Raw genomic sequence first — 15,362 nt, forward strand, 5'->3', positions numbered from 1 at the left:
TCCTACGGTGGACCCATTGCTCACACCGCCCGCTGGACATCTTTTCTTCAGTGGGCTGTGTCTATTCTTTGTCAGAGATCAAATGGCCGCATTTGCATAAGTCTAGGATGGGAAATGTTTGTCTCCCGCCACATCCTCATGCTGGTCCCTTTCAAGGAAGCAATCAGATCTGTCATGCTTCGTGAACAACAATGGGTGGGACGGGGGAGGGGGGCTTTCCTCTGAACACCCCAGAGGTAAAACTGTGGATTCCACTCACCAGGTGTTTCCTCCTGACTCAGACATCCCAGAAACTGAGGCGAACAGTTACCAGACGGCATAAAGAATAAAAAAAGAAGGAAAAGCCATTCACTTCCTCAACTGCTGCTCCCCTCTCTCCTCCTCTCACTTTCTCTGGAGATAGCAGCAACTTAAAAATAGCTCAGCCTCACATGACTGGGGTGGCATCCTGGCTTCAGGAGGAGTTTTGAATGTAAATACAGTGTGCTTTCTTTCTTTCCTTTTCCTAAATAGGCAGAGAGATTCTATTTGAAAATCAAGTGTTATCCAAGCTTCATGGCCTTGATGACTGTCCTCTGTTAAAACACCAAGTCCCCAAGCTGGTTTCTGGGCTTAGTCCTCGGGATGAGGACAGCCCAGAAAAGTGTGCTAGCAATCTTGGGCACTTGGATGGACACACAAACCCGCAGGCACAGGCCTGGGAAATGTCCCTGCCCCTGCCCACCGTCCCACCATGAATCATTTCTCATTCTTTCTCTCTTGTTAGACATTTCATCTTTTTAACTTGTGTGTGTGTGTTCATGCTTGTAGGTGCATACCCTTGTGAGAGCAGGTGTCTAGAAGAGGGTATCAGATCTGGAGCTGAAACCACAGGCCATTGTGAGCTGTTGAGTATAGGTGCTAGGGGCCAAACTCAGGTTCCCTCTAAGCATTACATCCTCTTAACTGCTGGGCAGTCTCTCCAGCCCCACTTCTTGGACATTTTGCACCTAAGCCAGATTATCTTTGCCCAGTGAACAGCTTGAGCTCACAGCCTGGCTCCACCCCCCCTCTCACCCAGGGACGAGCCCTGGCGGTTAAGCAGGCACCCTTATCTTTTTCTCTGAGGGGTGCTGTTATTTCTGGGAGAGCTGGGATATCCCAGTAGCTAATAAACAGGACGATGTTCTTTAGCTGGCTAGGTGCAGCCACTGCTTTCACGAAGACTTTAGGGTTCTAGGCTTCTAGCATGTTCTCAACATTGGGCTGTTTTTCAGCATTCCTGCCAGCATTAGGCTGTGAAAAGTGACTTCCTTCAGGTGCAGACACTTCTGCTCCTGCTGCTTTGCTCCTTTTGGGTTGGAGTCAGCTGTGTGTGTGTGTGTGTGTGTGTGTGTGTGTGTGTGTGTGTGTGTGTGTGTATGTGTGTGTGTGTGTTCATGTGAGTGTGGAGGTCAGCCTCAGGCCCGGAGCTCTCTGAGTAGGCTAGCCTGGCTGACCAGCAAGGCCCAGGGAGCCTCCTTTCTCCATCTCCCCAGTACAAGTATAGGATACCACACCTGGCATTTTACATGGGCTCTGGGGAATCCAACTTGTGTCCTCATGCTTGACCCACAGCTACCATTTATTCTCTCTAATTTTTATAATGCAATGCCACAGATTTTCAGGAAGTGTTTGATAATATTTACTGACCAACCTTGTGTGCGGTAGAGGCTTCCCTGGACATGGAGAGCATCCCGGGACACTGTTGAGGATGGTTTGCCATTGTGGCTTTCATCCATCATCCAGTCTCCTGAGCTGCTGGATTTGACTCTTCCTAGATTAAAGCGAATCCGTAAAGGAATGCGTTAGAGTGTGTAGCCCTGGCAATCTTGAGCAAATCTGCACATTTCAGATTGATTTGGGTCAGGCTAAACTTTCCCCTTCTTGCCATGAAATGTTTAGCCACTGGATAAACCAGTAAAAACATTGGGTAAGCCTGGATGGACGTGGTCTTTTCAAGAACCCTCATTGAATGCTAGGTTTGGTTTAAGATTTTTGAAAATCTTGGGCTGGCTCCCTTAGTAAGGTTCTTGCCTTGAAAGCGTGAGGACATGAATTTAGATCCCGGGACCCATGTCAAAAACTGGCTGCGGAGCCACATGCCTGTGCTCCAGCAATGGTGGCATGGGAGGTAAGACCCAGAGGCCCGGAAGCTCGACCTACACAACAAGGTCCCCGGACAGTGAAAGACTCTGTCTCCAGGAAAAGGCAGAAGTCACCTGAGCTTGTCCTCTGGTCTCTGTGTGCATACCATGCTACCAGACCCCAGTACAAAACTATTAGGAAAAATTTTTGACTACTTTGTTTAACAGACATTAAACATGTTATTGGTCCTGATAATCTACTACATTTATCTGTCTAGAATTTGTGTATGTGTGTGGAGGTGTACAGGAGGCAGTGTCCTGGGAGGTGGGGAGAGATGGAACTCAGGTAGTCAGACTCAGTGGCAGATATATCTGCTGAGCCATCTAACCTGCCCAGTCTTCACAGTCTAAATTGAGATAGAGCTGGCTTCCACTTTCAATTTGCCTTGCATGTAAATCATGAAAAATGAGATTTTCTTTTTGTTTTCCAAGGATAAAGGAAAATTTGAATTAACTGGATCCTTCTTGGTGGCCTTAGGTACATCCTTACCCACCAGATATTTTGCTGACCTATTGTCCAATTAACTAGAGATCTGTATCTGCTAGGCAAGCCTGTTTTCATCAGCCTTTCTGCCAGGAGCCGCAAGAGCCGACGTCTGTGCCCAGCCCTGTGCTGTGGAGCAGTCCCAACTAGGAACTGGGCCATGCAGTGAGCCTATGCTGTGTTCACACAACCCACCCACCTGTTGATCGGCGCGTCTCTAGCGGGAAAGTGCCTGCAGGCAGCTGCCCTGGGCTCAAGGTGCCGATCCTTCTCCTGGTTCCTCTCCCATAGCTCAATGATCTGATTTCCCTGTTCATACCTGGCCAGAATCTTTCCCTCTTGGAACAAGAGAAGTTTCCGGATGCAACACTTTAACCTGCAGTATTGGGGTAACAGATGGCTTGGCATCTGAGTGAGAATCGCGGAAGTCGCGGGTGTTTTGATTCCAGAAAACCAGGGCAGCTTTACTGTTATCAGGGAAGGCCTGAGAGGAGAGGGACTGAGGTCACAGTTGCAGCAAAAGCAGAAGCCAAGGGCAAAACCAAAAGTATGCGGGGGAAGAAATGGGGACTTCGTTGCCGTTGAAAGTGACGCGGAAAGAGAATTCCAAAAGGCAGCTTAAGGGGAAGAGGCGCTTGTTTCATTTGTGAAAAAAAAAAAAAAAAACCTCACGTGGTCGATTGGAATGTTGACCAGGGGAACGAAGTCCAGGGAAGAAGAGTCTAGATTGTCTGAGAGCGTGTGCCCTAAAAAGAAGGGGATTTCCATGGCACAGCATAACAGGTGGAAAATCAAGGAAGTGTGGAGGGGATTCTGAGGATCCCGAGCGGAAGCTGTAGCTTTTCAGGACGTGTTAAAGGTTCTGCATTGTCAGATGGAGCCTGAACTGGGCAGCCTAAACACCCAGGAGAAGGAGGTGGGTGGGGTCTGATGTGGCTCTCACCTGGAGCTGTCTGGGAGGCTATGCAAATGCGGGGCCACGGGAGAGAGTAGAAAGGCGGGGTTGGCTGCTGTGGAAGAGTGCTGAGGAGGGTGGTTTGGGGAGCTGCCTGCCTGGAAGCCCAGACGTGAGCTGGGCTGTCAGTCCTTTGGATCACAGGCAGTACACCGTGATTTTAACCAGCTTCAGGAAGATCAGGCTGCTGGGATTTTTTTTTTCCCTGTACTAAAACTATCCCCGGCCAGTCAGACTGGGGGCATACTGCCTGAACTATTGTCTAGAATGAGTTTTACTGGTAAAACTTAATGTGTTCTAGACTCTTAAGGGGACTGTTTATACTGATGTTATTTTGAATGTCAGCCATCAAGTGGGACAAGGAAATCACATTCTGAGGTCAGCAGGTGAGAGGCAGGACTCTGCCCTACTTTCCTCTGCATGTATGTGCCTGTCTGTAAGCCTGCCTCTCTCTCTCTCTCTCTCTCTCTCTCTCTCTCTCTCTCTCTCTCTCTCTCGTGTGTGTGTGTGTGTGTGTGTGTGTGTGTGTGTTCTCTGTCTCTGTTTAAGCTTGCCTCTGTATGCATGAGTTTATCTGTGAGTTCGTGCTTTTTCAAATGCTGATCTTGGCTCTCATCTGATTGACAAGACTTATGCTGGACACGATGGTGAGACACCAGATAGCTTGTTTGCAATTTCTTGTTTGTTTATGGTAAGGAAGTAAATCAATTGCAGAATTTTCTGGATTGGAGGGCAGGGAATATTTACTATCAACAGGATAAGGAAAGGAGATGGAAAGACACTGGGTGCCAAGGTACACCTGGTGTCAGGACAAGAGGATTAAAAAAAAGACAGAATAAACCAACATCGGGTAACGTCAAGTGGGCTCCACTTCATTTCCATCAAGTCTCCATTTTTTAATCTTTCTATAGTTCCCTGAAAGATGGCAGACGGATTCTCTCACGCTGGAAAGGAAAACTGCAGTGAGCAGGCGAGAAGAGGCCAAGTCTCTGGTCCATGCTCACAATTCCAGAGAAGTTTCATCCAGAGAGTAACGCTGCTGGGAAGGCTGCCCACCAGCTTTGTCCTCCATGGTGAAAAGAAGCAGAAGGTTGCTGCTCTACTGGGGATTGACCAAGACACCATGAAGTCTCTTCCAGAGGGAGACTTACAAGATTGCCTGCTGAGTAAGGTAAGCTGGGGCTGGCCTCTCCTGGGCACGCCCTCTTCCTCTCCGTCCCACTAACACTGATACAGAAGGATTCCCCTGCTTCTGGAGATCATAAGATAGTCCTTGGGAACACAGGACCACTAGCCTCGGCATGTTGAGAAGGTCTCTGAGGTTCTAGTGCCCAGAAGAATACTAGGTATAAAATACAGAACAGACCTTTGACTCTGCCCATTGTTGACACTTATGGGGCTGGTTAATCTATCTGAGCCTCAGACTTACTTCCATAAAATGAGGATCTGAATGGGGTCACTGGAAAATGGCCAGTAGGCACAGACACAATGGAACATACCTGTGATACCAGCATTTAAGAAGTGGAGGCAGGAGGATCAGAAGTTGAAGGTTTCCTGGGCTACATAAGACCTTGCCTCAGAGAGAGAGAGAGAGAGAGAGAGAGAGAGAGAGAGAGAGAGAGAGAGAGGAGAAAGAAAACTTTAAAACTGCAAAACTGATAATTTTAAAAAAATATTATTTGGGCACTGGAGGCAGAGCTTGGCAGCTAAGAGCGTTAGCGTCATGGGCACCAGGCACTCTTGTGGTGCACAGACCTGCATGCAGGCCAAACACCCACACATGTAAAATAAGAGTAAAATAAATACATCCTTAAAAGATATTATTTCATTTGTAAGTTGGGCATGTTAGTGCACAGCTTTAGTCCCAACACTCAGCAATTAGAGGCAGGCAGATCTCTGTGAGTTCAAGGCCAGTGTGCTCTACAGAGTGAGACCTTATCTTCAGAAGAGAAAAGAAAGAAAGAAAGAAAGAAAGAAAGAAAGAAAGAAAGAAAGAAAGAAAGAGAAAAGAAAAAGAAAGAAAAGAAAAAAGGAGAGGGAAGAAAAGAACTAATTTCCATCTTAGGTTCTTTTGATGCTGGACTTTGTAGGGACCTTAAATATTATTTAATAAGATGACCCATTGTTCCACTCACCAGGTATGAAGCTTCTAAAGCATGCAGTTAATGTTTAAACGAGAAGGTTTAAGCTGAGAGGTAGGGACAGGTCTCTGGCTTTCAGGCCTTTGTATGTAAACAGAGCAAAGATCGTTATCACAATGAGCCCTGAGTGCACTTTTTAGACAAAACCATCAAGGGAAAAATCTATGTATAAAAAACCAGTAGTGAACAAAGTGACTTCCCATCACTCCTACGCAGAAGCAGTGTTGACTGGCATCTTCCTGGGGTCCTGTGTTTTCTGGAAAAACAACATTCCACCTTTCTTAGCTTGACATTCAAGTGATTTCACTTGCCTGGTTCTCTGACCCTCTGTCTCTGGGCGTTCCCACCAGCGGAAACTGTAAATGATATTCCTGATGTGGAATCCAGCCTGGGCTCGTGCATGGTTTCTTCGGTCTATAAAGCATTTTCTAAAGTTTTCTTTCACAGACATTTCTGACACTTAGCACAGGAATCTGAATTTCTGTCTCCCATGGGGAGTAAGAGTCAGGGTACATGGCAACCACTGGTCTGGTGTCTGGCCTGGAAACCATGGGCTGAGTGTTTGTTAGAAATTGTGTCAGTCAGTTCTCAGAGGCTGGAACGCCTTGCTCCCAGTCTGACAGAGCCTTGCTTGCTCCATCTCTTGTCCCTGAAGGGGAACCCGCCTCCACATCTGCCCTGTAAGAGCCTTGTCCTAAAGGACTTCAGATCTGGATTTTGTTTGTTTGTTTGTTTTTGTTTTTCAAGACAGGGTTTCTCTGTAGCTTTGGAACCTGTCCTGGAACTAGCTCTTGTAGACCAGGCTGGCCTCAAACTCACAGAGATCCACCTGCCTCTGCCTCCCGACTTCTGGAATTAAAGGCGTGTGCCACTGCTGCCCAGCCTTTATTTTTTTTTAATTTTTTAAAAAATTTGTATTTATTATGTATACAATATTCTGTCTGTGTGTTTGCCTGAAGGCCAGAAGAGAGCACCAAACCTCATTACAGATGGTTGTGAGCCACCATGTGGTTGCTGGGAATTGAACTCAGGACCTTTGGAAGAGCAGGCAGTGCTCTTAACTGCTGAGCCATCTCTCCAGCCCATTTTTTTTTTATTTTAATCCTTCTCACACAGCTCAGAGTTGGCTTAAAGGTTCCCCTAACACCTGGGCAGAGAGCACTTTGCCATCCTGGGAACTCTGGAGCTGATACTGTTTATTGATTGAACACTGTCTCCTCCAAGCATGGCTCTGGTTGCTGACTTGTGCCCTGGAAGGTTTAATTCCTTCCACCTTTTTAGAGGGACCAACAATGTCCTGGGTACATTCCTTTCCTTCCATATTCCCAGAGTATCTTGCACAGATGTGGCCTGAATCCCTTTGGAGTACACTGAAGATGAGGAGAAACCGTGATAGGTTGAGGTGCAGGAAACACTTACTTAATGTAGCTGTCAGCGAACCTCCATTTCTACAGAGGAAGAAAGACATTCGTAGAGATGAAAGGTTTTTGCTAGAGTCCAGTGCTATATGGGGAAGGTACTGAGGTCTCAGCACAGTTGCTTGGGCCCAGAGGCCATTTCTCCTCTGTGAAAGTCCTCTATCTCACAGACACATGCAGAAGCCCCTACTTTATGTCAGATCCTGCTCTGTGGTTCGGAGAAGCTCAGGACTAGAGCTGTGGTCTGCTAAATGGGAAAGAAATACTGTGCCTGCCTGAGGGACGGCTGGCTACACCTGCAGATTCTGTTCTTAACTCCCCAGGAAGAAGAGGGCACCCTGTGTAGTCACTGAGTGATGTCTGCAGTACACACAAGACCCAGGGCGGCAAGGGAGAGCCTTGCAGAGCGAAAGGAAGGGGCTTGGCTCTGTTGGGAGAAGTGGTCCACAGAAAGAGGAATGGAGAGGAGGGCTTGGAGGGTGTGTCAGGTTTCCACAGAAGAAGACGTAACTCGTTAGTCAGAATCCAAGGTGGCAAACACGGCCTGTCTGTAACTTCCTAATTTTGGTGCAAGCTGCTTCCTGAGCCTCAATTTCCCCATCTATAAAATGGGAACCACTATCAAATGCTACAATAAAGGAGGCTCCGGTACTCCTGTTCATATGAAGTGCCTGGTACCCCGGAAGGACTGAGTAACCTCAGCTCCACAGTGCTGCTGCAGCTGCAGCATTTGGAGCCACAAACACCATGTGGTCTAAGCATTCCTCACAGAACTGAGCAGAGAAGAAGGATCACTGTTTCCTCTGTGTCTGTCAGTAAATTTATAAGGCTTTCTCTCTTTAAACTGGCAGGCTCTAGAGGACAGGGAGGGTTCCAATTCTGTTTTAACCGATTATTGGATTTAAAGCAATTCTGAGATTAACAACCCAGCTTTCTGCTATCTGGGAGGACATTTTCGGTCATTTGTTCCAAGCTGTCCTCCACCTGGGTGATGATCATATATGTAGACCACCTGTTCTCGGTATAGCCAGGACCCGTACAACTCCCCCCCCCACCCCGCACGCTGCTTAATTGGCCCTCCATGGAGTTCAAGGAAGAGGATTGCGACACCCGTGAGTCAGCATGGTGTTGTTACAGGGAACAGTCTTGGATTCCCAATCATTTATATTTGAAACAGTAAATTATTCGCAAACCTGAACTATTAATAGCAGCAAATGACTTGTGGGTCAACAAGAACCCAGAAGCTCTGGCTGGGAAGGAGGCGAGGGAGCCTCGGATGAGACAGGGACATGTGGGCAGGCACGTAGACACACCTGGAGAGACAAACAAGACGGAGGCCCTGGAAAGTTGCTGCCCCAGGTGACCTTGGAGCATCCAGCCTCACGTGCCTGGTTGATTCAATGTGGCTAAGTTATGCCTGGGATCTGCCACACCTACAAATGCAGCCCTTGAAAAAGAAGAAGGGACCCTTTCCGGTCCATTGAGTTTATCAGCAGAGGTGGTGAATAAAACCTGGATAGGCCCCCAGATTAAGCTCAGATTGGTTACGCCTTTGAGTGCATTTTCTTCACATCCCATTTCCTCCTTCTATTTCTTCTCAAGTTTTTCGTTGCCTGCAAGGCAGTTGGTGATGAGACTGTATGGCTGGCCTGCTGATGTTCCAGAGACTGTAAAGGAAAAGGGTTCTGGGGTGGGGCTTGGAGGGGCCTGCACTTGTAGAAAGGCTTCCATCTTTGATCAAAATGGCTCTGCAGTTAGCCTCAGGCCGCATCTCTGCATTTTCTCACCCAGGCATTGAACCTTCTTGCTCTGTCTCTCTCGGTTCAATCAAGAGAAGTGGAGGGCAATAGTTGAGGGGGGCTGTCAGGGTCTAGGTTGAGGTTACAACCTGAGCCCAGGCCTGGGAACCCCAGCACAGAGCATTTGAGGGCTGTAGAATGTTCAGAGATGCTGTAGTTGTAAGAACCTGTCCCTGTGCATGAGACCAGTAATGTGAGGATAGGGCAGATATCACCTGATGAAAGTTGTACCCAGCTTCAGCAACCTAGGCACTTCAGGGACAGGCGGGCCTGGGGTTCTGGTCCATGCCTGCATCACTGTCTGGCCCCTGCTGTGTTACCCTAGTATGCTTGTGGGATGCAGGAATAGTCTGTAGCACCCACAAGTGGCGGTTCTAGGCTTGCTGTTACATGGAAGAGGGTGTGGCGGAGAGTGCTGGAAAATGGCATTGGAAACCCCGTGCATGCTTGTGGTCTAGTTCTATTAATTGCCAGTGTGACGTAGGAGAGCCACCGGCTGCTCCGGTAACTGTTCTGTTCAGTGACACCAGGTAAGCTGATTTCTGAAGTTGGAACAATTCTAAGTTTAAGGCACCTAAGTGTAAGAAGAGCCCAAGAAGACTTTGTAGTCTTAGCTTCCAGACAGCCCAGTCCTCTGGTCTGACTTTCACGCCTGCGGATCAGAACAAGCGAGGGCGATGAGCTAAGCTCCCGGATAATGAGTGGTGATAGCTACCTTCCAGGGTGTGTTCAGTCTTGCTCTGCCCGGTCACAGTCCAGTTCGTGGTCAAGTTCACCCACAGCGAAGAATCTCTGTTGAATTTTTTGTTCTGAAGAAGGCTGTTCCCTGGCGTGTTTTGCATCCCTGCTCCCAGAACCAACACTCTAATGGATCTTAGTGCTGATTCGGGTTTGCCATCTCGACAGAAGCTTGAGTCCTCCTGTTGCTGTTGTTTTGTTTTTCCAGACAGAATTTCTCTGCCTAGCCCTGGCTACCCTGCAACTCACTCTGTAGACCAGGCTGGCCTCAAATTCAGGGATTTCACTGCCTCTGTCTCCTAAGTGCTGGCAATAAAGGCGTGCACCACCATGCCTGGCCTAGTTAGCGTCATTTTGAAGAGAGAACGTCGACTGAGAAAATGCCTCCATCAGATTGGCTTATAGGCAAGTCTGTGAGGGCCTTTTCTTGGTTGATGATTGGTGTGGGAGGGTGCAGCCCACTGTGGGCAGTGCCTCCCCTGGGCAGGTGGTCCAGGGCTGTATACAACAGATAGCTGAGCCAGCAGTGGAGAGCAAGGCAGTAAGCAGCATCCTTCCAAGGTCTCTGCTTGAGTTCCTGCCTGCAGGTTCCTGCCCTGACTTCCCTGGTGTGGGAATAGGATTGGAATGAGTAAGCCAAATTTACACTTTCCTCCTCCAAGTTATTGGTCCATGTTTTATCATAGCAATAGAAATCAACTTAGGACACTTAGTTTATTAATGTGAGTGTGTGTGTGTGTGTGTGTGTGTGTGTGTGTGTGTGTGTGTCCATTGAGTTTTTCACATTCAAACTCTGTGGAATCGTGGCCATGAGCTCAAAGATTTAGGGAGTTTGGATTGTCAGCCTTGGTACTCCATGCCTTCGGAGAATTTAGCTACTCCGTGCCACACCCTCCCAGCCACCCCTTCCTAGCCACTGATGATCGCAATGCTCTATGGAGTCAGACTATCTTACGTGGCTCCTTTATTGAGGTACTTATAATGATTCTATATAATTTTCCCTCACTACACTCGTTTAGCAGATTCGTCCCTGTTCAGTGCCCTGTAATCTACTAGCCTAGCTATGTGCAATTCATCCTTGGGCTGAAAAATTCAACTCAATGACAGAAACCCCACCAAGCTTCCATGCCTCCAGCTCTTTCCTAGCCTACCCCAAACAGAGAGCCTTGGCCTGACCTGGAGGAATAAGCAGGGCCTCAGACCATCGAACAACTGAGCCCACTCATACCCCACAGCCTCGTGGGCCTCACCATGACTCCAACTCCTTACTTCCCTCTTTACACAAGTACCCAAGTAATCCCTCAACCCTCATCCCTTGGGAAGCCGGTTTAGTCTACTCCCTGGAATCTGGCCCCTGCCCCCTCTCCAGCTTCTTGTTGCATATTGCCTCTCCTACCCTGTGAAGAAAACTTGAAGAAGATTTCAAGCAGGAAATCTCTCCAATTCCCACCACCTCCTCCCTTTCCCCTAGCTCACCTAGACTTCTCGACTAAAGCAAGGCGATGGTGAGTCCCTGGGGATTTATTTGCATGACACTTTCCTCCAGGGAAATCCCTCCTCTCCTCAGTGTGTGGGCCTCTTCCTCCTGTACCGACACTTCCCTCCATGTTTGAACATGCCTAAGCCCCGGTTTCAGTTTGAGAGAACCTGCTGCTGGCCCTCCCGATGTTGCCTAATTTGTTTGCTTCCATGGTCAAGCTTCTTGAAGTGGTGATCTTTGGTTCTCCTGAATTTGTAATGTGTCCCCATTCGCTCCCCTGTTCTGGCTGGGAAACTCTACAGACCTGGGGGGTGGGGGTGAGGTCACTGGCCTCTTCTTTCTTTTTAGGACCTGCCACCCTACACATGCACGCTGAGACAAGGTCCCATGTATCCCAGGATTTGCTGAGAAGCCACAAATGATCTTCCTGCTTCCCCTTCCAAAGTACCAGGACCATAGACTTGCACAGCATGCTCAGTTTCTGCACTGATGGAGGTGGATCCCAGGGCTTCGTGCCAGTGAAACAAGCATTCACTGTACCAGACCCAGACTCCTAGCCCTTTGGCTGACTCCCTCTGATGCGGGGGGCCATCCTGTCCCGCAGGAATGAACGCCACCAAAAACGAGAATTCCTTCTCTGGTCACATCTTTATTTGGAGCATTCCCTTGAGGAAAATTGGGGGAAGGGAAGATAGAGCAGGGACGAGAGAAAGCTTAGAGAGAGGAAGTAGGGTCCCGAGGCATCTGCTTTTAAACGGTGGAGCAGCTTGAACGCTGTCCTGATTGGTTAATGCCATTCTGCTGGTCTGAGCATGTGCAGGCAAGGGTGCAGGCAGGGTTGCTCAGCCCCACGTGGCTACCTCCAAACTGCAGGACCACCTGTGCCTCCAGGTGGCTCCCAACATCTCCCCCTAATTATTGTCTTTAAGAGCAATAAGGCAAAACTATTTTCCAATCTGGTCCCCACCTAGACGCAGCATGCCAAGGATATCTCTGCTCCCACCCATCTCCAAGGAGGGAGAAAGGCAGAATAGAGTCAGTCAGAAAATTGTTAAGAGATAAGAGGTTGCACAGGGTGTTGCTCAAGTCGATGGTGTGAAACAGCTGCTCTTGGCACCGCCCAGAAGGTCATCTCTGCTGTCTCCGCATGAATCTTCCACAGCAGGACACTCAGCATCCACTGGGTCGTCTTCTTTATCTCTCTGGTCGGTCTCGCTGGCATCCAGATGTATGTCAGCATTCCTAGAAAAACATAAACAAAACTCTCCTCCCAAATTAACATTTAAGAGTATTAAAAACTCTCAGTGTAAAAATTCAGCACAATCAGTACTGGAAGTAGGCTGGTTTTGAACTTAGAGATCTGCAGGTCTCTGCTTCAAAAAGCAAATCTTGTTTGCCTGTACCAGCAAAATTTTGAATTAAAAATTAAGTGTATAGAATGCAAGAGAAATCCTTTCTCTGGGGGAAGCTGTCACTGGTAGTGTAGTCCCCCTCTATTGTTTAAAAACCAAAGCAGTTGTCACTGGGAATTGAACTTAGGACCTTTGGAAGAGCAGTCAGTGCTCTTAACCTCTGAGCCATCTCTCCAGCTCCCCTATTCAGATGGAAAAACCTCTAGGTAACATTGTTTATTTCACCCGTTGCCAGGGGCAATAGGTAATGATAACCAGGTTGACGCGCCTTTATTATGATAATTAGGACCAGTTCTTTGAGGGAGAATGGACGTCGATCATCTGGCTACTTCCTGCTGACAAAGGGGCGATGTTTGGGGGATAAATGTTTTTATCTGACTGAATTTTTGGCGACAAATGTTTTTATCTGACTGAATTCTTGGCGACCTTGACTGAGGGCGGCAGCAGCGGAGGCGGCGGCTGCCACAGCTCCGCCTCTGAAGCCCATTATGGCGCGCTCCGCATGGCCCGAAGGCATGGCTCCGCCCCGGGCCGTGGGCGGGCTCGCCGGTTATCCCGTAACTGCGAACTGTACCTCAGCCTCACCTCAGGCATTGAATTCGCACCGCCAAGCTCCGGCGAGGGGGGGCATCCGCCCACCCGTGGGGGGGCTTCTCCTGCCCGGTCCGCCTGCGCGCAGAGCCCCGTTCTCTGGGAACTCACCTCCCGGCTCGCCCATGTTGCTATGGAAACACAGTTTTTCCGCAGAGCCGATTCAGCTCCTCTCTGCCTTCTATGGCGCCGCTGCTCACCATGCAGCTTCCGCCTCAGTCAGGCGAGTCCGCTCAGGTGTTGAAAAAGTCCTCCAAAAACCATAGCCCCGCCAGAAGGCCGGGACATATAGCCTCTGATGTCACACGGACTTTAGCCCGCCCGTCGCCATGGTGACCTGGCTGTTCGTAGGCCTCCAGCAAACTCCCCGCCAGCAACTGGTTGCGTCTCCCTCCTGAGTAGCTGGGATCACAGGTGTGCACCACCGTGCCTGGCCCACTTCCGTGTTTCTAATCAGGCATTACCGCTCAAAGGCGGGCCGGCTGCCGCCAGCACTCTCAGCACGATCAAGCAGCTTGTCTTTCTCAGTCAAAAATTAAAGTTTTTTGTACGTGAGAGCCAGAGACTGAGCTCTCTTATCAAAATTAGGCGAAAATCACCTCAGAAACTCTGTGGCTCTTTAAGAACAGGGAAGGCAGTGATCAAGCTCGCCTCCCTACGAGACTGTTGCCTCCAGTCTCTAACAGCGAGTACGCAGGTGGACGGAGAGGGAGCGGAAGCCGCGGTCTCCCGTACCCCATCGTCCTCAAAGTCCCGCCTTAGTTACCTCGCCTTTTTTGCTGCTGTTTACATTCCTCCTGCACTGAACTTAAGGGATTTTTCTTCCCCGTTGCTTTCTGTACCTTCTTTCAGATACCTTAACTTTGATTTTTTTTGTATTTTTTTTTTCTATTTAGGCCTATCCTTTGAAATTCTTTTCCCTCCCCTTTTTGGGGGATTCACAGACGTCACTCACCGCTCCACGTGTTCAGAGTTCTGAAATTCAAGGCTCTCTGTGTCCTGGTGTCTGATTTCAGCTTTTTTTTCCGGGCTTTCAGGGTCCCCCGGCGTAGTTGTCAGGGTCCCTCAGCGTCCGGGGTTTCGAGCACCAGTTGCGGGGGGCCATCCTGTCCCGCAGGAATGAACGCCACCAAAAACGAGAATTCCTTCTCTGGTCACATCTTTATTTGGAGCATTCCCTTGAGGAAAATTGGGGGAAGGGAAGATAGAGCAGGGACGAGAGAAAGCTTAGAGAGAGGAAGTAGGGTCCCGAGGCATCTGCTTTTAAACGGTGGAGCAGCTTGAACGCTGTCCTGATTGGTTAATGCCATTCTGCTGGTCTGAGCATGTGCAGGCAAGGGTGCAGGCAGGGTTGCTCAGCCCCACGTGGCTACCTCCAAACTGCAGGACCACCTGTGCCTCCAGGTGGCTCCCAACACTCTGACCTTACCTTCTGCCTATAAGAAGGACCCTTGGCCTCCAGTTTAGACAGCTGTCCTTTTGCTGGGCATCCACTGCATTCTGTGCATGTCTTTCCCCAGCTCCTGACCTTGACAATTTTAATTTGTCTCACTTTGACAGCATCTCTGTAAGTCCCTGTAAATCTTTTGCCATGCAGCCAGTACACGGTCCAGCAAGAAGTGGGCATTCAGTGCAAACAGGTACTTGATGTTTCCAGTGAGGTTCGCAGGTCTATAGAGCTGGGGGGCCTCTTTTGTCTTTTGCTACTCAGTGTCGCGTTGGGCATCTGGACAGTACAGATTTGTTTCCCAGAGGTAGCACTTTGTATATGGAATTGTACATATCCAAGAGATCTCTGCATACAGATTAGGGATCCCCTCTCTGCTGTATCCAAGGGCACCCCACTCTTTCTGGGGAGGGAGCCCCCACGCTAGCATTCTCTTCCATACGGCTTCCCCAGCGCTATAAGCACAGACATGTCTGTCTCTCTTGTTTCTAGACCCAGCATGAAGTGGTACCCGGCATACAGTGAATGCCAAATAAATGTTTATCAATGGGCTGACTCTGTGGGCCATGAAACCTGTGCAGATAGGTTTGTTCTCAGCCTTGCATTCTGTCTCTGTGTGGGATGGCTCTGCAGGAACTCTCTGGTGCCTGGAGTGATGGATGACTTAGCATTGATCCAATGTCTTTCTGCCAATTGGGATTTTCTTATCTGGCTGTTTTGAGTAGTTTGGGA

At 48.9% G+C, this 15,362-nt stretch overlaps 1 protein-coding gene across 6 annotated transcripts in view; it reads left to right on the forward strand.

Annotated features, from left to right (window-relative positions):
* Mab21l3 (mab-21 like 3) overlaps nucleotides 1-15,362 on the forward strand; it is a 39,848-nt gene that overhangs the window by 10,817 nt on the left and 13,669 nt on the right. The window contains exons 1-2 of one of the 6 annotated variants that reach the window (XM_048442201.3): nucleotides 3,319-3,565; nucleotides 4,516-4,775. In XM_048442201.3, the coding sequence (XP_048298158.3) occupies nucleotides 4,527-4,775 (249 nt within the window). In that variant the 5' untranslated portion in view covers nucleotides 3,319-3,565; nucleotides 4,516-4,526. Of the gene's footprint in view, nucleotides 1-3,318; nucleotides 3,566-3,650; nucleotides 3,991-4,117; nucleotides 4,296-4,515; nucleotides 4,776-15,362 lie in introns of those variants that run through there. The other 5 variants (XM_048442203.3, XM_048442204.3, XM_048442205.3 and 2 more) reach the window with 5 other exon arrangements.

Source organism: Myodes glareolus, chromosome 17 (assembly GCF_982192425.1).
Source record: "Myodes glareolus chromosome 17, mMyoGla1.1, whole genome shotgun sequence".
Taxonomy (NCBI): Eukaryota; Metazoa; Chordata; class Mammalia; order Rodentia; family Cricetidae; genus Myodes; species Myodes glareolus.